The sequence below is a fragment of the Dendronephthya gigantea genome, unplaced genomic scaffold (assembly GCF_004324835.1).
Source record: "Dendronephthya gigantea isolate DGI-Jeju-01 unplaced genomic scaffold, DenGig_1.0 000034F, whole genome shotgun sequence".
NCBI classification, from domain to species: Eukaryota; Metazoa; Cnidaria; class Anthozoa; order Malacalcyonacea; family Nephtheidae; genus Dendronephthya; species Dendronephthya gigantea.
In genome coordinates, this window is record NW_021163044.1 from 1,856,252 (window position 1) to 1,880,798 (window position 24,547).

General features: G+C 37.2%; 3 protein-coding genes across 5 annotated transcripts; 1 reads left to right on the top strand and 2 right to left on the bottom strand.

The window, feature by feature from the left end:
- Positions 1–250: 250 nt before the first annotated feature.
- LOC114525451 (protein PRY1-like) lies at positions 251–2,824 on the bottom strand. Its single transcript, XM_028546808.1, has 5 exons — positions 2,511–2,824; positions 1,776–1,886; positions 1,338–1,436; positions 1,108–1,203; positions 251–898 (listed from the first exon to the last, which is right to left on the bottom strand). Exons 2-5 carry the CDS (start codon positions 1,861–1,863, stop codon positions 339–341), a joined length of 843 nt encoding a protein of 280 aa, XP_028402609.1. The 5' UTR covers positions 1,864–1,886; positions 2,511–2,824; the 3' UTR covers positions 251–338.
- Positions 2,825–6,863: 4,039 nt separating this feature from the next.
- Positions 6,864–11,432, top strand: LOC114525456 (neurexin-3b-like). Its single transcript, XM_028546814.1, has 5 exons — positions 6,864–7,835; positions 8,654–8,892; positions 9,002–9,214; positions 9,356–9,793; positions 10,292–11,432. Exons 1-5 carry the CDS (start codon positions 7,285–7,287, stop codon positions 10,570–10,572), a joined length of 1,722 nt encoding a protein of 573 aa, XP_028402615.1. The 5' UTR covers positions 6,864–7,284; the 3' UTR covers positions 10,573–11,432.
- Positions 11,433–12,069: 637 nt separating this feature from the next.
- On the bottom strand, positions 12,070–23,753 carry LOC114525457 (cholecystokinin receptor type A-like). 3 transcript variants are annotated; one of them, XM_028546815.1, is made up of 3 exons: positions 23,280–23,753; positions 20,383–20,471; positions 12,070–14,009 (listed from the first exon to the last, which is right to left on the bottom strand). In XM_028546815.1, the coding sequence occupies exon 3, from the start codon at positions 13,838–13,840 to the stop codon at positions 12,521–12,523; it is 1,320 nt and encodes a 439-aa protein (XP_028402616.1). In that variant the 5' UTR covers positions 13,841–14,009; positions 20,383–20,471; positions 23,280–23,753; the 3' UTR covers positions 12,070–12,520. The 3 variants fall into 3 exon arrangements, with proteins under 3 accessions (XP_028402616.1, XP_028402619.1, XP_028402618.1); XM_028546818.1 differs by lacking the exons at positions 20,383–20,471; positions 23,280–23,753 and adding an exon at positions 18,968–19,037; XM_028546817.1 differs by lacking the exons at positions 20,383–20,471; positions 23,280–23,753 and adding an exon at positions 15,002–15,073.
- Positions 23,754–24,547: the final 794 nt, after the last annotated feature.

Genomic DNA, 24,547 nt, shown 5'->3' on the forward strand with positions numbered 1-24,547 from the left:
TGCAAACGCAGACCGTTTTAAGGATAAACAGTTTCCTCGTTAAGGACTGCAATATACCAGAAAAGCTCACGGAAAAAGAAGTGATTGCCTCACGGAATAAACTGATGCCCAAAGGTTCAAATGCAGTGGTCACTGAGTCTTGGAGATTTCGTCTTTTTGTGTAATTCAGATTTATAAACAACTAATGTCAACCTTATCTCACAATTATACCTACTCAGCTCATTAGTCTTTCTCACGATGACGAATGCGCCGCCATTTTGGGGGTACCTGGTAAAAATGGCGGATATTCGTCATCGTGAGAAAGGCGAATTGGGTTATACAATGTTTCCACTTGATTCTTAGTAAATATCACCGTAAACGTCATGTGTTTTCCCAGGTCGTTGTACGTTATCTCTGATCTCTGGAAGGGCGTTCCCAGCCGGATTATACAATGCAACAATATACAGATCGTGTGTGAGAAGACCATTTTTTTCCGCGCAGCCAACTCCCAGCTGTTTACTTTTCTTCCAAAGTAACTGCGTGAACGAGGATGTTTCCTTATCCACCTGAGGTGAGGAAAAACTAAAATGCTGTCCCTGATTGTACCACCGCTTAGTCGCCTCTTGTACCCCGTAGTCACAGTGATAAGGAACGTTTGTTAATTTCAACGTGTTCTCCCCGTATGTGTTATCAATTACTCCTCCGAGGTTTGATCGCGAGCCATACACTCGGAAGTTCATACCAGAGATATTAAGCGCCGGGATTGTATCTCGTATTTGGGCATTTTGTTCCGCCAATTGACGTGCCAAATTCTTCGCTGCGGCGCCAAGCGCATTCGACCAGGTTAATGGGGGTGAATGATGGATAAGACGGAACACGTTGTGAAGTTGTAGGGCTTTTACTCCGATATCCCTCTCATCTATATCGGTATAATGAAAGTAACACTGAACTAGAAAGTTGGACACGAAGCTAATTTTAGACCAGAATATCCTTTGATGCATCAGGTCCTAGTTCTTGTTCTAGTTCTGTACGCCCTAGTGCTAACCCCTATACAGGATTAAGATCCCGTGTTTAAGACATAGGGATTGGGGATTATCAGCACGCTTGCAAACACGCTATACCATTTACCTTGAGAAACACTTGTATCGCTGCTCATGAAGTAACCCTCAACTTTGTGGGTTTGCCTATTCTCGATTCTGTTCAATGCATTTTTGTCGAGCCATCCTAAAATTTTGAGAAGTAACACGTGAACACAATACCCTTTGACTTTTAATGTAATCTGGAGTGAAGCAAATTCGACAACCAGTGCCAGTCCTTCTCTTGGACGCTCTTTGGACAAGCAATAATACTGTACCTACCGCTATCAACAGCTTCACGTAATATATCTGGTACAGAGGAGGTTCTTGTGACCGTCTGAGATTCCTCTTGTAATGTTTTCTTATAACCTTTGCTGTTTTCTGTAAAAGGTATAATTTGACAATGAAGAGTGCAATATTGAAACGTTTATCATGTAACCATTTGTTTGACTTATTGTCCTAAATATAGGCTTGTTTCATTCTTTTGAAAGATGTACTTCCATTCAAAATCAAACTATTTGCATCGAATTATTTCAGCTCAGTTGTTCAATAAATAGAGAATTATCGCTTTTTTATTCCACATAATATACACTGTGTCAGATTCGCCCGTCACTACATCATGTTTTACAGCTCAAGACTTGTAAACACTTGAAACAAGAGACATTGAAACGTAAGTTCCACGGTGTAAGCGAGGGAATATCTACTTGTGTATTGACTTGCCTTTGTCTTTGACTTTGTGTTTTCCCGCCGTAACAAGTACACACTCGATTGATACACAGAGCGCAAGAAGAACAGCACACTGGACCATCACGAATGTAGAGGGAGCTAAAACTATATAAAAGTATAAAACTTAGGATGAAGCCTTTTGATTGAATAGCAACGATTTGTGCCTAGAATAGCAATGATTTATAACTATATAAACTAACAATGGTTTGTATATAACTATATTGTCGATGTCGTTCGAATATATAAGCGAGTGTGTGTGTGTTAGGGTATCTTGATAATTATTATCAATTTGGACAAAAGAGTTAGGATTCCTTAGCGTACATATTTCTCGATATAGATTCAATATAGATTCAGTCATTTCAAACTGTTATCGTTTGTTTACTTATCATTGCATATAAATATAGATCAATCAAACAAAATGATATACATTGCACGAATTACACCCGTATACATATATATGACTAAATGAACCGCTGTCCATTTGATTCCAATTATTCTTGATTCAAATTATTTGCAATCTCAATGATGAGAAGCCTCACTATATATCACTTCTCGAAGACTGTTTTATTCATTTTGAAAATATTATTTTCTATATAAGTGCATGCATGGAATAATATATTTCCTCTTTAGTGTTATGGCAGGTACCAGGTAACAACTACGTATAGATACGATCATGTATGCTAAGACCAGCTTTTTAAAAATAAAATTAACTAAATTACTTAAACTTACCTGAAATATTGAAATAGTTACCCTTTCATTTTATTACATTTTCACAGATAGATTATTACATCTTCACTCTTAAACGCATTCGGTAATTTGACATTTAACACTGAATCAAAATTTCCACTTGACAGCTCCGCTAGCAGGCTGGAAAAAATTTCTTAAACTATTTTCTCTAGGTCGGTGGTGTTTCGTTCTTGTCCAGCCCAGGCACAGCGAAATAGTATGCAAAAGTTTAAAACCTTTTGCCGCTGTTACGACCCATTTTTCCGAACGCCGTATTTTCAAAAAACATTTAACATTTGGCGAAATTTTTCATTAACTGTAGGCGAAATGGTAAAGTGGAAAACGAAGATCACAACTCCCAAAAGCAGGTAGTCGACGTGCATGAACAGACACGAAAACTTACTAACCTGAATACATCTCTTCCGCGCTCGCTAACATAGGACTGTGTTTAATTGGTTGTAAGAGCGATTAAATTTACACAATACATAGCCTAGGTGAACAAACTAAATTTATACTAAATTTCCTATTTTGACATACTAATTTGCATGTCCTGCGCCAAGAGGATACGGTAATAACACTTCACCGAAAAACGTGATGGTTTGGAAAATTGCCGCCATTTGGTTAAGCTTTTAAACCATGCATGAGCACGAATTATGTTATTACCGTAGCTGAATTTTGATATCCACCCAATAATACGACAGAGGTGGTAAACAGTTACAAAGTAAAGAAGCAAAAAGTGTAGGATACAGGAAGATGAACTATCAATAAGAACTATCCTAATGCGTTGAACACTTCCAAATTAGGCCAAGCAATAATTGGTCAAATTTAAATGGAGTAATTAGTTGCTAAGTGTCTGCATGGCTGTTGCATGTGTAACTTTATCATTATATATATTAAACAAAACGGGCAAGATATTTGACTAATTTTACGGCCCAACACTCCATGAAAGGTAATGAATTAAATAAAAGCTCTTTCAACATGTACTCAATTTTACAACATTTTGCATACAACCATGCAAACTTTGCTATTTCGACACTTATATGTTCTCTGCTGTGCTCGATTCTCATCTCTGTGTTTGGAAAATCGAACTTAGGGTCAAACAAAAGCGCCACACGCACATCAGCACTTCAAGACACATGCAATATTTTATCTGCAATATTCTTCTTCGTACCTTGTTTTTTTGCCAAAACACGTCTAACAACATGCATTCTAAGTTTCTAACTTTCAGACTCACTAAAATTACATGTATATATGCATATTTGCATGTCCACTATAATTCCCCCTGAGGCCAAAAAAAAATACTTCCAGATCTTTACTACAACATAGTTGTAAACTAAAAGCTGATAAGTGCATTGATTTATCAGTAAATAGCGGTGTTTTCGTCGTTTTTGCCGTCAAAAACATCACTTAAAACTTTTTTTATGAAACAGGGGGCACAATAAAGAATAGTTATAGCAAGATATTTTGCAACAGGATATTTTTTGGGCGATTTGAAGTAGCCTACATACATTTATTTTCAAACGGATTAATGGGGAATGATGCACAAAATACTATCGCGACGGCATGATGTTCGGTTGCACGAAGGCAATTGTACATAATTTATTTGCATGCATATACCATCGCAAACGCAGCATTGCTCCAATCTTTTATTGGAGCAAAGTTGAGATTATTCATTCATATAGAGGGCTTGAGGTAGACTAATGACCTTGGAATAACGAAACACATTTCACTAAAATATACGGCTAAAGTGTAAAACGTCCCCTTAAATTACAAAAATTATCGCTATATTTCGAGATAGCAATTTTGTTAGCCTAATTCTCATGCATAAAAGGGAAATTATCGATGCATTTATGATCGTCATTTGATAAAAAAAATTCAAGCCCTGTCCGATTGACCTGTTTCTTAGGATCTTCCACATCCAATGTTCCCATAGATAAATGCTGTCCATAAATGCACAAAATTATATAAAATATTTCGTAGAACGTCGGCAGATTTTTCTTGCGTGTAAATGCACGATTATTTTTGCCGGTTCCAATGTCATAAAAAGCCGCACGCAAGATTATACAAACCCACGTCTTTTGTAATAAGATAATTTTAAACACGAAACAAGCGGAGGCAAAAGATCGCAACAAATCCAAGGAAGTTTGTTTAAAAAAAGAAGTGCGTGGGAACACCGTTATATATATTCTATTTGGTTAAATATAGCAGTATGTTTGCGGTTCACTGCTCAAGTGTACGTGCCAAATCAAAAAGAATATCTCTTGCTCTTGAAAAAGGACGTCAATCCTGCGGCATTGCCAGAATGCTCCATTGAACAGCCGTATTTGAAAAACCATTCCTTAGGCTTAGCCTTTGGCCTATATTATAATCCTTGTTTGTTGCGTCAAACATGTGCTGTTTAGCTATATGTTTGAAATCCTGCAATCCTAAACAAATATGCTGGAAAAGGTTACGCGTTTTCTTTTAATATTTATACAAACGTCTCGTTGATGAATTAGTTTTACGTCGACCGTCATTGTTTACTGTTTTTGGACGCATTGGCACGTCTTTTTCCATTTCACGCAGATTGTGTTGCATGATATTATTTCGAGTGCGTACTCTAGTTGGAAGCACGCCTTTGTGATAACATCACTCATTTACTACGCAGCTGAAATAAACAATTAACCTTCACCGTTCTTTAAAGTCGCGCGTTGGATCTGCGGGGAAAAATAGCTGCTATTTATGTTATCTTCGTGCCAAGTGTTGATATCACGCAGTTCGACGCATTTCGAAGCGTTTTGAAGGGAATGACTTGAGCACTTATCGTTCTAGAACTATGGGTATGGGAAATTGTTTTGATTGCTCTGCGGAAAAAAATTCCATGATGGATTAATACCATTTGGAATGTCTCGAAATATACACGATAGAAGCTCGTAGCATAGTCTAGAATATCATCTATTTGCACTGATGCGCACAACATTGCGTGCCAGTGGCAGTAATTCAGCCTCAATCATACTTAAACTGACAACTGCAAAAGATCAGCTCCACGTAGCAAAAAATAATGGCATTCACCGGACGGGGCCACTGCAAGAGTTTATAAACAATATTTCTCTAATCCGCCTACACAAGCGACGAATGTCCCAGAGTTGGAAGCACAACACTGGTCTTGTGCGACCTTCATTCTTGTAAATAACGTTTCGTATATAATTAATGACTTGCGGGTCAAACAAATTACACATTTAATGAGCTGTACGAGTTCTTACGCGCCATTTTACACGCTTGTATACGGCCCAGCTGCCATTCAGCAGCAAGCTTTGTAAAAGCAAGCAGATGTGTTTGGCGGAAGAAATATAGTATTCGCCTCAAAACCATAGATAAGCATTACTACCGTGTTTTGGGTAATGTGGTGTGCTAGTAACAATTCGCATGCTTTCGTATCATCCTTAATGTGGGAAAAATTTTCGAGGATCATCTATTTGGCAGAGGAAAGCAAATTTTTCTACCTCTCCATGCGATTTGCATATCGTCATGATATTCCGTGTAGAATTCAATATACGCTTTATTGCATGTTTTTGTCATTTTAATTGTGTTTTGTTTTATTCTAGTTTAAGAAAATTTGAATGTTCCACCTTTCTTATTTCCAATTCATATAGATCTCAGTCATATTTTCACCTTTTAGTCATGCACTATTGAATTCAGTGTAAATTAATAGGCAAAATACGAAAAATATCCTTTATATTTTGCCTGTATTACTTGTGAAGCGGGCGTTCTTCCAGCGTTGAGATCACATCTAAATATAAAAACGAAACAAAAGCTCCAGCTAGTTCTTAATGAAAAATTTTCTTTTGATAATTTTTTGTTGTCGCGATTCTAAATTTAGTCAGACTGTGCAATAAACGATTTGAACTTGTAAGAGAATGCAAATTGTCCTTTTCTTTTACTGAAGTTAGAGTGCATTTGAGAGTGAATATTTTTCTTTTCATTGGTGCGTGCATTCGACAATTTTAGTTAAAAATGATCTTTCGTTGTCGTATATGGTTCTAATACTTGTACATTTATGAATATATATATAAATATATATTCAAGCATAGGAAATGATTTGTTTTGAATTCTGAATTAGTCGCACGGCTTATTCACTTGCTCAATAACAATAAAGAGGTTCATTCATTTTTATGCTACTTTGCGGGAAGCTTTTAAATAAACAAAAATGTTCCCACCTCAGACTCATTACATTTTAAACACATACAAAACACTTTGCAAAACATCAGACTGTTGGTCTACGCTGGCGATCGATAGCTCTGCAGTTTGAAATAATCTTTCCAATGTTATATCGCGAATTCGGTTGGAATGTTTTTAATTGCAAAATTTTGTTGCAAATGGGTATTTTTGTCACGATTCCACACCATATAGGCGTTTAATGTAGATTCTTGCGGAACGGATTTACGTCTGATATAGGCCAAATGCGATAGCATCTTTGCGCATTGTCCAATCAAATGGCAGCAAGAAAAGCAATTAAACCTTGTTGGATTTGCTTATCTCGTTATAATCTTTGATAAATGACTGCGTATATATTACTACCGATGAGTAAAAGCCATCTCGCGAAGGCATCGCGGTTTATTCACCACGAAATGACTAATGATTTTGGAGTAAAGTTCCAGCGTTGATTTCGACGAATATAACAAACGTGGTCGGTTCGAATGACATGGAGAGTACTGCATAGCAATCTTTAGATTTGTTTGTTTGTATTCAGTAAAACTAACTAAATATCGTGATCCTTTGGTGTCCGAGTTTTGTAATTATGTCGCGAATTACAGTGCCTGTTCTGCTACTTCTTATATTGCTAAACCCGTCCAATTGTCAGAGAGAATTGGCTTCCGTGTACACGTTTCTTAGGACGGATACGATATTGCCCGGACCGTCGATGAGTTTTAAAATAAGCCTCGCAAGCGGGGTTTTTGAGTTCGAATTTAAAACTTGGGTGGACCAAGCTTTGGTGCTTTATCAAGACGACCAGGGAATATCAGATCATATACAACTAACCATTCAAGAAGGACGATTATGGTTTTCGTTTTATGGGAGTAAAGAGAACACCAATCCTGAAGATAGAATACACGGAAAATTTACGAGCGAGAAAAAGTACAACGACTTTAGTTGGCACAACGTGCGAATTGAACGGAATACTTCGGTCACAAGTATTTTTATAAATAATGGAGAGGAGAGGAAAAGTTTTCAAACAAACGGTCTTTCGTCGTTTACGTCTAATCTTACGATCGGAGGTTTTGACCGTGAATATATAAGTGATTTGTCGAGTAACGGTATCTATAAGATCTATGCTGCTCCGGTAAACAAGTAAGTGTTTTTGTATTCAGTGTCCGTTTTCTTGATTCAGTGTCTGTTTTCTTTTATGGGATTATTTTTCATAATCAACTACGATCGCCATTTCGATCCCTTTCGCTATATAGTGTCCATCATTTTTAGTTCATCGCTATATTAAATTCCTTTACTTTCTATTAGTATTAGCTTTAATTTCTATTACCCGATTGTCGGTACCATCTGAAACGTTCTGGTTTTTTCACCCCATTGCGTTCTAGCCAACCAACTTCGTTCTACGGTTTTTTTCATAGTCTTTTTTTCAAATTGCTATGGTTGATTTTATAAACTGTGTGTAATCAATCTTGTATGATTTCTAATTTATATTCATTCCGTGTACTCTAACTCTATTTTCCTCATTCCCTACAGCTTGCTTGCTTGAACAATGCATATCCGGCATTTTTTAACTGCACGTTCATGCATTTCATCGCGCGCGTAAACCCATCTGGATTTGATATATATGAAATAAAATAAAATATATATGCCTGCATGCTTTTATAAATGTTATGTGCATGCAAGTTTCTGAATCAATAAGAACCATGTCTGTCCAAAAAGCCACGGACGTTGTGTAAAATATCCTTTCAATTTTTGTTATTTGACCTTTTCAATTCTAAAATTGTGCATAAATTCTCTCTTCCCTTTCTTACTCACAGAAGGGGATTTTTGAATGCGTGCGTGAGAAATATCAAATATGGTGCATAAATTCTCCCTTTTCTTACTTGCAGAAGGGGATTTTTGAATGCGTGCGTGAGAAATATCAAATATGGTGCATAAATTCTCCCTTTTCTTACTTGCAGAAGGGGATTTTTGAACGCGTGCGTGAGAAATATCAAATATGGTAAAACCCGTGAGGATATGAGGGATATATCAAGCCAGTATGTTAGAAAGTTCAAAGTCATAAGTGGATGCAGCCTGAACCACTGTCACAAACCTGAGCCAATATGTAAAAACAATGGTAAATGTTCGCCGGATGGAAAAGACGACGTGACTTGCGATTGTCGTTGGACTGGCTTCGTAAAAGACTACTGCCAAGAAGGTTATATTGTTGTGACATTGAAATTTAAACATTTACGGCGTCTAACAAGTTTCCCTATAAATTATTCCAAATCAGTTGAATTAAAAGATTTTTCATGTTTCCTGTCTAGGTGCTCTGGAACTGAAATTAGATGGAACGTATAAAGTGATGTATACGTCCCTCATAACTAACGAAGACCAGGATAGATACAAATTTCGCGTGAAGACATTGCAAAAAGATGCACTTTTGTTTTATGCCAAAGGCGCAACTAACACTGAAGATTTTCTCATCATTGAAATTAAATCTTCAAAATTGAGACTGGTGATAAATTTCGGTGAACAAGGTCAGGGATAAATAAAATTTTACATGATTTGTTTTCACAAAGGTAGTGGAATGGCCTGAGACATGCGCAACCACGTTCCTTAAATCTGAACTATTTCCATAAGATAACCATTATTTTATATTATTCTCTCTTAATTTGTAGGGGTAAACTATACGGCTAAATCAGGCGACAAAATTAGCGATGGCAAATGGCACACAGTGGAATACACAAAACAATTATATCATTTTACACTCAAAGTTGACAAGACCGCAGCGCAAAAATTTTCCATCAAATCTAAAAGTTATAAAAGAATTGATTACGGCGAAAGCTTTTTCTTGGGCGAGATTTCACAAGAACCATACAGAAACGAAATCGCAATTCAAGATTTCATTTGGGAAAATGGTAAAAATAGGAATGAGATCAACTTTGTGACAGGCTTGTACGAAACGTATTTCGTTCGCAACGAAGGTTTCCAGGTGCTTCCAGAATATGCTCGACCAGAATTCAACAAAGAACTACCAAATCCCACCCCCAAACCAATGCCAAGTACCTTTCCAACCGGTAAACCTGGTTGTAAAGAGGGCGAATGTCTGACAAAAAGTAAGCTGTCACTAATCTTTTCCCCAGCAAACAATTTGATGAAATACACGACGAAACAATCTCCAAAGAACATCATCTTGCAAAACTCAACATTTGAGTTGCCAAACACTCACGCATTTCATCAGAATTTTGCGTCTTGTGTGTTTAATATTTTATATCTTAGCTCATCAAGATGCTGTCGTTCTGAGTTTGTTTCGTTTTATACAAAAAAGCTGCATCCTGTGATTTAAAACTGTAAAACCAACAACAGCAAAGGAAATTCAAAGGAAAAATTTAAGGAGCTAAACACAGCTAAACACATCATGTTCGATTGGGTAGACGCTCCTTCCTTTAAACCATGTCAATTTTGTTTTCTTTCATCCCTCATGATATTTATATAGTAAGATTTGTACATATTCGTGAGTATGCGCACGTATGCCACGATTAAATGGGAAGCCGCCTTGATCATAGTCGCTGCCTGATCTCTATAATATACTGAACTAGTATTTCACAATTTAGGTTCAGTCTCCACCACCCAGACAACTCGTAAATTCGAGGAACCGAAAAACGTCGCACGCAGCGAAGATGACGACGAGGATTCGTCCGTCACGTGGATCGTTGTCGTGACAGTGATTTTATCCATTCTGCTTTTTGCCGCGATTGCATTTTTGGTGCACAAATGGAACAAGAGATACTCCGGTGATTTTCAAGTAAACAGAAAACCTGTTGGTCCTGCTGACACAGTAGTGCATTACAACAAAGACGCGCATAAAGAAAAGCAACGTCAGATGAGGCTTTAGGCGCGTTGCGTTGGCCTACGAACGGGTGCAACCCTTACCTATATTCCGGGCACGAAGGCATTCTCATTGGCTGTCGTAGATGTATCCACTTTGGTGAAATTGAGGATTCTTATTTATGGAAATTTCTGTCCATCAGCGCTATATTTCCCTCGTATTTGAAAGTTCAATTCTTATAATCGAAGATTAGTGGCTACGATTCGAATTTTTCTACCGAATATTTGTTATCTCTCATTGAATCGAAGATTCCATTCAATGGAAAATATCCTGATTTTGGTCAAATTTCCGGTTACGTTCCATAGTACAGATTTCTTATCGGTTGAATTTTTGCTCTTTTTGAAAATCTGAATTCTAAGTTCTCATATAATAGTATCTCGCATTTGATGGCGAGTCTAGGATATTCTCTCGAAACCAATGCATCTTATATGCAACTAATATTTAATTACCTTTTTATATTTTTGTATTACGACCATCACAAGTGTCAAAATTGACACGGGAAGCAGAGAAGAAAATCATTATAATGTTGAAGTTTAGGTTCTGTATTTGTATGTATCAACGTGCATTAATAATTTATAATTTTTAGAACTTAATTCCCCCGTTTTTGGGGTAAGGGCAGCTCCAACAAGATGTGAAAATTAGAAGAAAAAAAAGCTTTGAGATAGATGAAACGGATCGCAGTCAAGATAAAGCCAAATGCCCTTGCCGTTCGGGGAATCTAAGTGAAAACTTTCAGGGAATGAACCCTATATAATATTATAACAAGAATAACATTGTTCCGTGTAACAGTATTTACCGGTATAGCTTTAAAAATGGGGAAATGTATTCGGGATAACTACATTTATATTTAAACAATTTCAATAATATACGAATATTTAATACTTTAATATCAAAATGAATATATTATATATCTTATGATGATGTGTCAGCTAATTTAATTCAGTGAAACGGACTGATCAATTCGACATTCGTGGTTAAGGCCGGCGCACACTAGAGCTATGTGCTTAGCAAAAAGTCATTCGTGGCCATCGGCGTAAGCCAGTTGCTCTCGTGTGCGGGCGACTTTTCCGGCGACTTTTGGCACGAATGACGAAAGTCACTGGAAAAGTCGTCCGCACACGAGAGCAACTGGCTTACGCTAATGGCCACGAATGACTTTTTGCTAAGCACATAGCTCTAGTGTGCGCCGGCCTTTAGGCTTAACAGTGGAAACAGTGGGTGGTTATATACAGTGTTATAGCCGGCGACCTTGTACATGTACATGCAGGCAGGCGTACTGAAGTTAAGTATGTAAATTGTCGGGGAAAATCTGCATATTTCCATGGAATGCATGCATGAAAGCATAAAGACATGGCTGCTGTTTGAACCCGTCACAACGTCATATATTTCTTACATTGTATGAGAAAACGTACATATACTATATTTACATACATGTTGGTTTTTAATTTATACAACATGAAGTACTGTTATTGTTAAAATCCTTTTCCATGAAATGTATACGCGTATATTAGGTTCCTTTCTCCGTCTTTCACAAAACGCGTTAATTTCTATTTTTTCAACTATATGCTCTTGTACTATATGCTCTGATAAACGCATCAGTCAGTCTCATAAATGAAATTCTATATTATATACAAGTTCTATATCATGCAGTTCTAAAGCAAAACTTAGGAGACATTCTAAAAAAAAATTAGAACTGTCAATTTCGTGGTGCGTTCAGATGATGGGTAATGCTGGGTGCAGCAACCCTGTAAGGGAAATCGGATCTGGGGGAAATGGATCGCTGGAAAATGTTTGAAGTTTGAGTTTCTGAACCTTTTATGTTCGCAACTGGGAATTTACAATTCCTCTCGAAAAGCCTGATTTTTTAACCGCCTTCGTTAGGATTTTAATTTATTCGTTTTCCAATTAGAACAAAATGAGATGGCGTTAATTAGGATGACCCATGATTCGATCTCTATTGTGAAGTATATTCTCTACGGCCTGGAGAGCTCGCGCTGCGAATGGACGCCCATCCTTGACTCGTTTCCGTGTAGGACTGGTACTTCGTACACATGTACCTCAGAGAACGTCTGTACTGCGGCAACCTCCAGGCATAAACCAGCGGATTCACTGCGAAGTTTAGCAGCTCTATTGGGAGATAATAGTAGTGGAATAGCAACAACACCTGTGGCGGCGGGCATTTGCAGAATATTACATATCCCAAGATAATTTGGGATGCTAGTAAATACGGCAAAATAGTCACGGCTAGAATGCCCACAAGTAACAAAACCACTGCTGTTAGTTTATCTTGTTGTGAAGGACCAGATTTTTCTTTGCTTTTCATAATATTCTGTGCTGCCTTAATGAAATCACGTCGAGGTTTACCACGGTTAAACTCGACTATAGTACTTTCCTCATGGAACTCCACGCTCTTCTTTCGAGTATTAGCCCCCTCGGCGTTCTTACCCACGTCATTTTTACCACCCGTTAGTTTTCCCCCGTTTAGAATGCCCTCACCTACGGCGCCGTTCTTCATGGCCCCGTTTACCGTATTGTGACTTGATAGGATCCTCGGAGACCCGGGGCAGGCGGCCGGCATTGATGTCAAACTCACCGATGAATTTGGTTCTTCCGTCACTGTAATTTGTATCCCGTAGACCTCTTGTTTCCCAGGGGACATTTTTCGTACAGAGGAGGTTTTTCGCATAGAAGACGTTTTCCGTATAGCCTGCGAGCCGCCCTTGTGTAGTTGGCCTGTCCCCTTCACTTTCTCTTTTGAACTCTGAATCTCGAACAAAATGAAAGTGTATAATCCTGTGATCACGAACACTGACAGGAAAAACTCACAAAATATCGAGAACTGTACGTAGTCTAAATGAGGAGGGGGTAGCAGTACCAGGCCTCCGACCGTTGCCGAGACCGACCAAATACACGCAACTGCGAACGAGACACGCTTTTTCGTAATCCAAACACGACAATAGATTGGATACTTGACGATCAGAAAACGTTCCAAGGACATCGCCAGCAACGTCAGGAACGACACTTGAACTGTGATCCAGAAAAGGGATAGCAAGTATCTGTGATGATCTGGACTTAACGAGAGAACCTTGTCAAGTCCCATGAAACAAGCGTTCATGCCTGTTAACAGATCGGAAACAGACAAACTTATTATGAAATATGTTGTTGAGCTTTTGAAGCATTTTAATGGGTCTCGTATCAAAATGAACAACAGGACACCGTTCGTTACCACAGAGACTAAGCCAACTGCAAGAACGAAGATATTCACAAGATCCATTTTTCACTGATGCTCTTCACCGCACTAAGGATTTCTTTGAATGTTTTTCCCTATTTTCAGATGTTTGGTGCTTTGATTTGTTCTTCAACGGAGTTTTAGTCGAAACAAGTTTAACGAAGATCTTTGAGACGCTTCCAACTGCACTTCATTTGGAGGAATTTCTTCAATTCTAAATTCAAAGAGATATTCAAAGAAGAAAATGTTAATTAGTTTCCAGCGTATAATATTTATCAGAATACCTTTATTTCATGGAAACTGTTGGTCTCTTGTGTTTAGAAGATGGAATAACGTATATACTTGATAAATATGACTGAGCTCCTGAGGGTTTTTTAGTCCATGCAAACAAGGATTTCTCTATAGACGAAACTGGATGAAACCGCATATATTGTCGGCACTTCCTTAGGTATTTCAAGTTCAGACAGCGAATATCTTCGTACATGAAGCCGTCTACTTGAAGGAGCTTAAATTAGACTGTCCTATATATATTTTTGAGCCGCATTCCTGTACGCTGTAGTATTATTCTTCAAAAAGAGACTGCGAAAATATTTATCGTTGTGCTGAGTTCTCAACCGACATTTTCACATTCCATGCTATGGGAACCAGATATTGATGTCCCATAGCGGTTCCTAATACCTCGTTGTTTCAAGATGATATATTACCGTAAAAATATGAGGACGTACATACCAAGATACACATCAGCTGATGCTTCCGTAAAAAAATTAGGTCGAAATAAAAATTAGTATTATATATAATAACAAAACGCAAACAGTCATGCAAAACATGTAAATATGAATGTACGTACGTTTGACAGGGTCGTGCGAAAATTGTAACATTAATTAAATATAACGTGTAACAGTTTTAAATCTCCAAGTTTAAATGTTTTCATTTGAGTAAACTCGTTTGTATGAAAGAAGCATGCATCATTTTTTGGCCTGGGATCGCATTAAGGTATATATTTGAAAAGCAAGCTTCATCGCTTTTTGTACGTTAATTTAATTTACAATCACAAATATGCGTCGCCTAAACCGTATAGTCGTTGCCATAACAAACTTTCCCCATTTGAAAGATATTGTCAACTTGAAACTTATGAAGAAAAATTATTCCTATATATAAACAATCAATAGCTGTTAATCAGAACTGAGTATATAAACATAAACAAACCTTAGTTCAGCATGCTGCGAGGAGTTGAAACATTGCCGATCCGGTTTTCAGATCGGAAAATTTAGATACGGACGCTTGTGAAGTTCAAGAATCGTTTCTATAATTAGCTTGCCATGAACATCCAAATTGCCATGCAGCTGCGAAAGGATCACTTACAGTATCTTAATTGTTGCATTGCCTACACAATATAGATCTCGAGCTATTATCCAATTAATATTTAGCAATATTTTAACTGTTCTTCAATGCAAGGTGTCGGTTCTGGAAGTTCACCTATATTTGATTGTCACATTCGCATTGAACACGACACACAAAATCACTTTGCTATACAATACGCGCATTAAATGCATTAATTATGCAACGAGCTTTGCCAAATTACATATCCTATTTTTATGTTCGGCGGTATTTTTTGAATATATAAACGAAAATTAGATATTTATATATGTATGGCTGTGGTGGGGGGGGGGGATTGCAACGGGTCCCAAAATATAAGAGGGGGGGAGAACAACAAAGAGCTTTATTCAATGTTGAGAACGTTAAATTTTAATTTTGATTCTAATGATCGTTTCAAGAATCGACAATTGAATCGAGAGTATTTGATGGTGGAACACTGACTTATATCATAAACAGTGAACGAACAGGTATATAGCTTAAACCTTTCTTCAATCTTGTGACCGTCAATTCTCCAAATCTGAGTTCACAAGCAATTATAAAGGCCTTCACCTGCATGCGGGCAGGCCGCCTCGAAGGCAGTTCACTTTTCAGTGAAGCAAACTGAATAAAATGAAATTAATGAGTATTCATCTACCAGCCACAGACGGCTACATCATCAATTCCAAACTTGAACTTTGGTACTTTTATATATGAACACTAATACATGTATGTTTATGATTAATTAGGACGCCCACATTGAATACACAGAGCAATTAAGCACCGCTTTCGGGAGAGGACACTTCTGTGTTTGCCTTGCAAATATTAAATTCTTCTTGCATGAACTTGAGTATTTTTTTTACCTATCCGCAGCCTGGCAACGTTACTAAAAAATTGACATGTTTTGCACACACAAATACATAAACACATCTATTCTGCGTTTCTATGATTCTCCAAAAGACCGAAATGAGATCTAAATGAAAGCCCAAAAAGATAAAATATAGAAAATGATAAAGTTATTTCGTGTAGTTGTATCCGGAATGTTTTACTTAGGGCTTTACCAACCACAGCATCCTTTACCTGTACCGAAATGAGCAGATTTCTGCTGACATGCCTATAACACCATACATAGCTAGTACAATTAACATCATTTACTGACAAACAGTATGACTGCGGTTTCTCTACTTCGTTGGAAACATTTAGCAGAACAAAATCCGCATTTTATACGTACTTTCTAGAAGTATATCCGTGCTTGTTGGTTGAACCGTACTATATATAGGCTTCTTCTAAGTTCTATATAACACTGACTCAAGTCATTATAATGCCGTAGATTTTAAACTGATGTTTTTGAGATATCAAAAGCTAATACACTAAGCAAACAGTGCTTACCAGTCAGTTTATTATCATTAACAGTATATACCTAGACAAATCCACCCATTCATGCTGAGAGTAAGACAATTCTAATACATTTATATCTTTTAAAGCACACTCACCCACTGCTGTGCCTCAATATATTGACAAAATTTTGGCGTGTCAAAAGATAGGACCTCCGTTCCTCGATACAACGCTTGTTTCAACATTTAACTCAAAACAAACTCCTTAAATCGTCTCGCCTTATTATGCTTGCATTTCAAGTACCTGATTTCAAATTTTCAGTTTGTCTGTAATACTGTAATTAGGTTATCCTCTGTGTGCTACCGAACATGAATGAAGAATACCTTCGATTCGGATTCTTATTGAACCTTTTTGAATACATGACACGGCAGTGAGAAAAGCCCACAAAAATGTTTTGAATCAACACACACAGCAAGTCAGAAAATGCAGGCTACAAAGGCTTTCTTTTGAAACATGAATATGATGCGATTATTAACAGCTATTATGTCGGAAAAACCTTATTTTACAAACATACAATACAATTTATCCACGCAGCCAAATGACCGGCTAGTTCATTTAACAATCACAAATTATACAGAGAGCTTTTTATGTCCCGGTTCTACTTGCATGCAAATCTATTCATTTACTTAAAACGCTTTGGATAAGGAAAACCTGCATGGTCACAAATTACAGATTATGTATTGTGCCTTTTTTCAAAACTTATACATATAGATATATCTCAAATGAAATGACTGAGATATATTCATCCATGCATCTATATACAACCATTAGCTTACTTAAAGTTTTTGAAATAAGACCTCAGGCCGTTTGCGAAGATAACTTTTGAGAAGGTTTCTTCCGAAGGCCAACCATGCTGACACTTCGTGATTCACTCCCATCCCCCGGCTCCCCCCACCCATACGAGAATACATCCCCAGCTCTAACGCCAAGCCACATCGCACCGAGTGCATGTATCCACCTGAGATTTTCACCTGTGGCTATGCATGTCTGTAAAGGCAAAGCCTTTCGAAAGCTCTGCGCTACAACGAAAGTGTGCCAAAAGATTTTAGAGGTGTTTAGGAAAGGGTACCTTATCTACACACATATTCCACCCATCTGTATATCTCAAATTACTCTGTTTACATGCAACTAGAAATCTCAAGTAGAAATATTTGACTGCGGTTGGATTATATATAAATATAGGCGTATACCCGATGACCTTTCCTTTGCACCCCGGCCCAATGGTATTAAAGGTATTTGATCGCGGAACAAACTTTAATCCATCTTTCTAATCTATGCGACATCAGGTGTATTTGATGACTTAATAAATCTGCGTGCTAACTTCAAAAAACATAAAACAATGCTTGCCTCAGGTAGGTGATGCTGCGCTAATCCTTGGTGACAAGTCTTCTTTTTCACCACCAACCCATCAGAGCAAAATTTGCGATTAAATGAATTGCAAAGCTTGTTTATTTAGCACCATATGCTACGCATCTAGTTTAACTTCAGGGTTGATTAAACGCAATTTTTGTTCTAGCTAAACCAAATGTACTTCAAGCCACTCTAAAACACATCGTTTATGATTGTGCGGCGGCGTCGGTCTGTCTCGAGTTTTGCTTTTCAGCCAGCTATAACGGGTTCTTTTTATCCCTTTACATTAGTCAACTTAATTTTAAAGCTACTGCTATCATTGTTTATTATCTAGGCCGCAATTATTTACACTTTAAAAAAGACTGAAAAAATCTTTCAAAACCGGCCAGATAAATATTTATGTTTGGTTTTTCATTCATAATACATCTTTCTATGCAATCTATAATTGTATATTTTTGCAGATGGCTCAACTGACCAAACTAGTAGACTTCTAAGTCGGAAACCATGCATACCCCAAACGTTTGTAAAATCATATTTTTGGGGCTTTCAGCGTTTGAAATAGCTGTACACACACCGTGCAGGAATATTATAATAAATACATGTCATACACATAGGTTTCTACATTAAAATACAAGACAGACGTTAAGGAAACTAATTATAGGCGAATGCTGCATCATGATGTTATCTATAAGTGTAGACTATTTAGATTTGCGCTACAGGGTAATTTGACAACCTCAGAAATTGCAGCAATTAAAGAAAGTCAATGATTTAAAAAAAAAATTGGCCATTCGACGAGTCTATATATGAGTTCAAACGACCGCCTGATGGATAAAATACTTTTGATTTGAAATCGTTTAAATCGGAAATTAAACTGCTGTATATAAAAACACCAGGGCACGCATGTTATACTGTTTTCTGAAAAAACGTCCATAGTCATAGAGTAGAAGCTTTTCAAAGCCACTGAAACGACAATTCGAAGTTCGTGCAAATTTTTCTTAGAAAAGATGAGTTATGATGCATTATTTACAACACACAAGTACACATGTGGTATTGAAATATAGCTCAATAATTCACCTTTTGAAGTCGCTGTGGCAAGCTCCACTCAATCCACTGTCTAGCTAAACCCCGGTTGAAATCACTTTTCCAGACATGCGTGCATTTACGGACGACTAGGTTTTCGTCAACAAGTCGTACCATGACCAACCTTTTTCACAAACGTCGCGAGTTGCCAATTGTTACAAAACATAAACCATAAAAACACGAATGAAATGTGCGCACATTCTGTGCCGGCCGCGAGGATCGATTTCAACTTTATTACACTTATTATTGAGGTCTTTGTCATCAATTAATTTCATCCGTCTTGTCTTATAGACTGATTAATACGATTCGTCAGGCATTTGCAAAATAAAAGTACGTACAGAGAGAATATATCGCGTGTGCAAATCCTGTGCGAACGTGTACATGATATATGAAAGACAAAATTTACACCTCTGGAACAATTTATCACAATAATTAACACGTTTGATTAAGCGTCATTGGAGATATGCATAACGAGCTTGTATGCGCAGAAATACGGCTGTAGGATCAAAAATACAGATGTGTATATCAATATTAACAACCAAATTCTATAATAATATAAAATCTCACGTTTTGCGACGGCAAGCGATTGTCTCTAGAAGAAAAACACAAGGGAACGCATCGCAGAGATTCATCGTTGACCTTTTAATCCGAAATACACAAGGCTCTTGCATCAGATGTGATCACTACTGAAAAGTTGGAAATGGCGTACATTTTTTCCATGAATATTGGTCTAAATTATTGAACAAGAATTCATGAAAATATTTCTTTGTTGACAAAGTTGCGGGGAATTATTTGATTTCAATGATAGATTTCAATCAAATAATTTCTCCATGCACTGAACGTCGGTGTTCGCTCTAATCACATTCAATTGTGATATTTCAAGTACCATTGAGTGCAAGGTTTAGAGCAATCAATTGATCTATTGTTTTGATGCGGGTATGTAATCCAATTAGTGCATGAACCGAACCATATATTTTAGAACAAGACCTTTTCGGTCCACAAAACAGTAATTGATATAAAGAAACAGTTTATTTAAATGTTCATGCACCGCGATTTGAACATTTCCCAATGTTGATGCTATGCAGAGATTAACCAAATCCACTGGTAATATTTCTATCCCATAACATTCTTACAATCCTACCAATCCTACCACTAACAATCATTCCACACGCTTCGACTTCATCGCACTATATCTGCTTGCATGAATGTTTTTAACTCATGGTACAGAAATGCGCTTGATCGCAAGATCGCAAGACCCTATAATGACCGCGCAAACACTATCCGCGTTGTTTCTATTTTAGCCGGCAAAACCGACAAATCCCACGGATATACATCTGTCAGAAATGGAAGCTCTTAAAAACCTTTTTTAAACATATCTCCCACGACTCTAATGGGCACATTACACTTACCTGTAATGACCTTGGTAGAGGCGTTTCTGGTGGGTGGCTGCAGCTTCCCTTCCAAGTGGAATAACGGCTTGGGAAACAGTTGCGTGCGTCTATAAAAGGGGAAAGCGTTCATATATCTTCCATAAAACGAAATATTCAGAGAACTACCCGCAAAGTCATTTCCTATCATTCATCTTTTCTGACGGCATTTTGTGGTTGTAATGGACAAAAGAGAGGTTTGCGTTCGCCGTGCCGATTAACATATTAATAGCTAAGTCGTCTCAGTTTATCTACGACAAACATCTGTTATCTCCCAGAAACGTATGGTTAATAATTTCATCATTAGGTTCACGGCCACATAAAGTGCGGAATCCGCTTTTTTTCAGTTTACAGGAATTGATGCCTCAAACCATGCATGGACTAAAGTTTTATTTCGGGCAATGAGATTAAAGGAATGAATCCAAAAGCCGAACTAGGAGGAAAAGGTTTAAGAATACCGATCATTCTCAGCATTTGGTTGGAAAATGTACAAATAAAGCCCTGTAAAGCTCGCAAACTCGTGTTTATGTAAGGGTAGTAAGAATAACACATGCATTTGTAGTGTTTTTCAGCGCATGTATATCGGTACAAAGCTCAATCAAATTTTAAGCTATGGGTGAAATGATCCACTCAGGTCCAGGCGTATTTAAATTTGCATTATTAACGCCAGACAAAATTGCGACCGTTGGGATTTGAAAAGATTTCAAACAATCCTAATCCCTTCTTCCTGATTCCAGATTAATCCCATCTTGTTTTGCTGTGGATCCATCTCAGTTTGAAGTGATGACTGGACCTCAAATGGTTTTTGTATTCAATAATTGCAATCTAAACACATATTTTCGAATATAAATAGCCGCGTAACAGCCGTAAATTCTAATGAAAAATAGTTGCAATCATAGTTAAACAACAATTGAACGGACATATATCTGATAACCTTTCAGTTTTATCGTTCGGTTTGTTTATAAAATTTTTTCTGTTTCCCATTGAAATCAGTTTAATTAATAAGCATTCGTATTTGTTTCGAATATAATATGTCATTTACATATGATTTTGGTGAACTTTTGAGATGAAAAATACAGTTCTGTCCAGAAATAACCTAACACTGCGGTTGTGATTCGGCTGCGGTTAGCTTGCGGTTCGGTCGCGGTTCGGTCGCGGTTCGGTCCCGGTCGATCGATAGAAACCGCAGACGACCGAAAAAAATACGATCGCGGTCGCCGTTCGCTTCCGAACGAAATGTTATGAACATGCAGTTGAGAACGACAATCAAATCGAATTCAAAATTTATGTATTGATCCGGTGCTATTATGATAGCGATGCTATACAGCTCTATATAGCGATAACGAAATTACTGATAATTTCTTACACAGATTTAGTCAGTTAATATTTAATGCAATTTACCATTAAAATTTTTCGCTGATCCTGCTGAAGATATAATTGGATAAACTTATACTTGATTTTCAAAAACCTCGCCTATTTTTGTAAAACTCGACTACTCTCTAAAAATCAGTAAACTCAGTCTCAGATGTTTTCATGAATAATGCAATACCTATCCGGCGTTAAGGCCGAATTTTCAAACTTTGTTTGGCTGCAGTTTAATTCTTTCATCGTTCTAGAAATTTTGAGCCATTATGCTACGAAATGTGATAGAATTATTCTTGACATTTTTATTGAACCTTTAAAAGAATTGACCACTACCTGAAAGGACAGAAATTATAACTGTCATTATTATACAGTTGATGTTGTATTGATATCAGTCTGGTTCATGCTGAAACTTTTTAAAATCATCAGACCTCAAACTTTACTCTTTATAGCCCTGGGGCAGGTTGTTCGAAAGGCGTTCAGCTTAAACGGTGGATAAGCCAAAGTTTAAAATTACTCTCGTACATCTTGTGAATGACTAAATCTGCATCTTGCCATCTTATGCATTAAATATGCACTCCCATTGACATGCAATTAAGCTATTTACATCGAAATATTTCAGCCGAGTTGTTCAATAAATATATAGTTTTGTTTTCATTTTGAACTTATCCACCGTTTAAACAAAACGCCCGTTTCGAAAAACCGGCCCCTGATATATACGAAGGCTTATATAAGCACGTCAGCCGGCACTTCAAAACAGAAGTGATATATACAGCCTGCATGTTCAACAAAGAAGTTATTCCTTATTTCTTATTTATATTTCAATATACAATCAAGCTATTATGAAATATATAGGGAAAAACAATAGTCTTATTATAGTCGGCCATAGTAAGTTAAGTATATACAGCCCCTGCGACGATTTATAAGGTAAACATTCATATCTCCTAGCTAATTCTAAGGTAACGGAATAGCTTAGCGCCAATGCATAACTCGTATATTTTCATGCAATATCATTGTAAATTAATTTACAATAATAAAACTTGTGGGGTGCCATTACTACTTGTGTAGTGTGCCTGCTGAGTGATCGGAATTGTGGTCAAGGTTGCATGGAAATTTAGTAATCACTCGCCCACAAAGATAAATAGCCGCGATATATATTAGAAGATATGGATGTTGTTCAGTTAGAGAAATTAATTATATGTTTCATACGGATATAAATGCTCTTTTCTTTCAACGACATTATATATTATATACATATACATTCATTGTCTTCAGCCTATATGTGGACAGTAAACAGCAATTAATTTTACCCTTTTTAGCATTGCCGGGCAGGACAAAACAGATTTTAACTTCTGTCCAAATACGTGAAAAATATCTTAGCAGATATTTAACTTTGTAGGAATTATTCATCTAACGGATGACGCCATGCACGGCACCGACATAGCTACGATGAAGCATAACATACACAGAACTCACTGAATATTTTTTACTTATTTACAACACTTATACTTACGTACCTGATCTTGGCTCATATCATGAGAAAGCTTTTAACGGTGAGAATGTGATAACTGAACTCCGAAGCCAAAGATGTATATCGCGAAATAAAGCTGTACTAGCTCATGTTAAATTGATGTTATTCCTAGCCAATTATCAGCATGGGACTTCGACGCTTAGAAGGCCTATTTCATCATCATGGCCATGGGGCCGTTTATCCTAGTCGGCCAGCTAATGTTAAACGATTTCACGATGCGCGCCTTTTCACTTTGTCTTCGGGCTATGTAATTTGCCTTGACTCGTAATAAGGTTCCAGCTTGTTTTCTCATACGACTTTAGTGTTTGTTTTCTAATTATTTCATTGCTTTATTCATTGATATTTGGCCACGCTGTACACTTGTTGTCACTATCTTCACAGACGCTTTGTCGCCCGACAGTATTTTTGTTTAACAGCTTTTTTGAACAAGTTTTAAGGCCGGCAAACTTTCCGTGTCGCGTGGCTGCCTTTGTTCTGGTTTAATAAGATACTCAAATGACGTGGAACGATGTGATGAGTTTTCGAACTTTTCGTGACGGCAAGTGAATATAACAATTTTATTTGCAAAATTTTTTCATACGGATAATTCTTACTGAAATGGGAAGACGTGCATGACGTGTTTGTCATATAGCGAGGGGACAACAATTACCTTTGCATAGTACCCGACTCGGGGGTGTTAGCCGGCGTCAATTTAGGACCGACTAGATTTCGTTCTTTTTTACGGAAATCAAGTGATCCTTGATAATGATGAGACTTGCTCAGTTTACCGATACGTGAATAGAATACACGCGTGCGTACGTTTAAACATTCGTAACTCTAAAGTAAATCAGATTCATTCCGGTTGGCTGCCTGCTTTTGTGACCAAAAAATATACCTGTTTGGTAATTAGCCTTCTTTTAATTTCAATTTTTCGCCTTGCAAACAATACCTGTCAACTTCAATGAGTTCACTAAATTAGACGCGTTTAATCAGTTCCCCAGCGCAAACAAGTAATAAATTCCCTTTTCATAAGTCCACTTATAAGTCCCCAAACACTGATCTATTATACATTCATTGGACCGCAATTTTATTTTTTTGTACATGCAGCCCTTATTTCTTCAGGCATAGGGGTATCTCGCGCGCGACTTTGTAGTCTGGGTCGAGTATGAGGCAGTTTGAAGGAAGTTGAATTATTTTGAAGTTGGGAATGTTTTTAGATGATTTCTCAAGGTTTATTTCTTTTAGGAATTAAAGCGAACATATATATTAAAGCCT

Coding starts and splice junctions, on each gene's coding strand:
- LOC114525456 (XM_028546814.1), top strand. CDS start 7,285: ATGTCGCGAATTACAGTGCCTGTTCTGCTACTTCTTATATTGCTAAAC. Junction 8,893..9,001: donor AAAAGACTACTGCCAAGAAG/GTTATATTGTTG, acceptor TTTCCTGTCTAG/GTGCTCTGGAACTGAAATTA. Junction 9,794..10,291: donor GGGCGAATGTCTGACAAAAA/GTAAGCTGTCAC, acceptor TTCACAATTTAG/GTTCAGTCTCCACCACCCAG.
- LOC114525451 (XM_028546808.1), bottom strand. CDS start 1,863: ATGGTCCAGTGTGCTGTTCTTCTTGCGCTCTGTGTATCAATCGAGTGT. Junction 1,204..1,337: donor ACGTGAAGCTGTTGATAGCG/GTAGGTACAGTA, acceptor TCAAAATTTTAG/GATGGCTCGACAAAAATGCA. Junction 899..1,107: donor CGATACAAGTGTTTCTCAAG/GTAAATGGTATA, acceptor ATACCGATATAG/ATGAGAGGGATATCGGAGTA.
- LOC114525457 (XM_028546815.1), bottom strand. CDS start 13,840: ATGGATCTTGTGAATATCTTCGTTCTTGCAGTTGGCTTAGTCTCTGTG.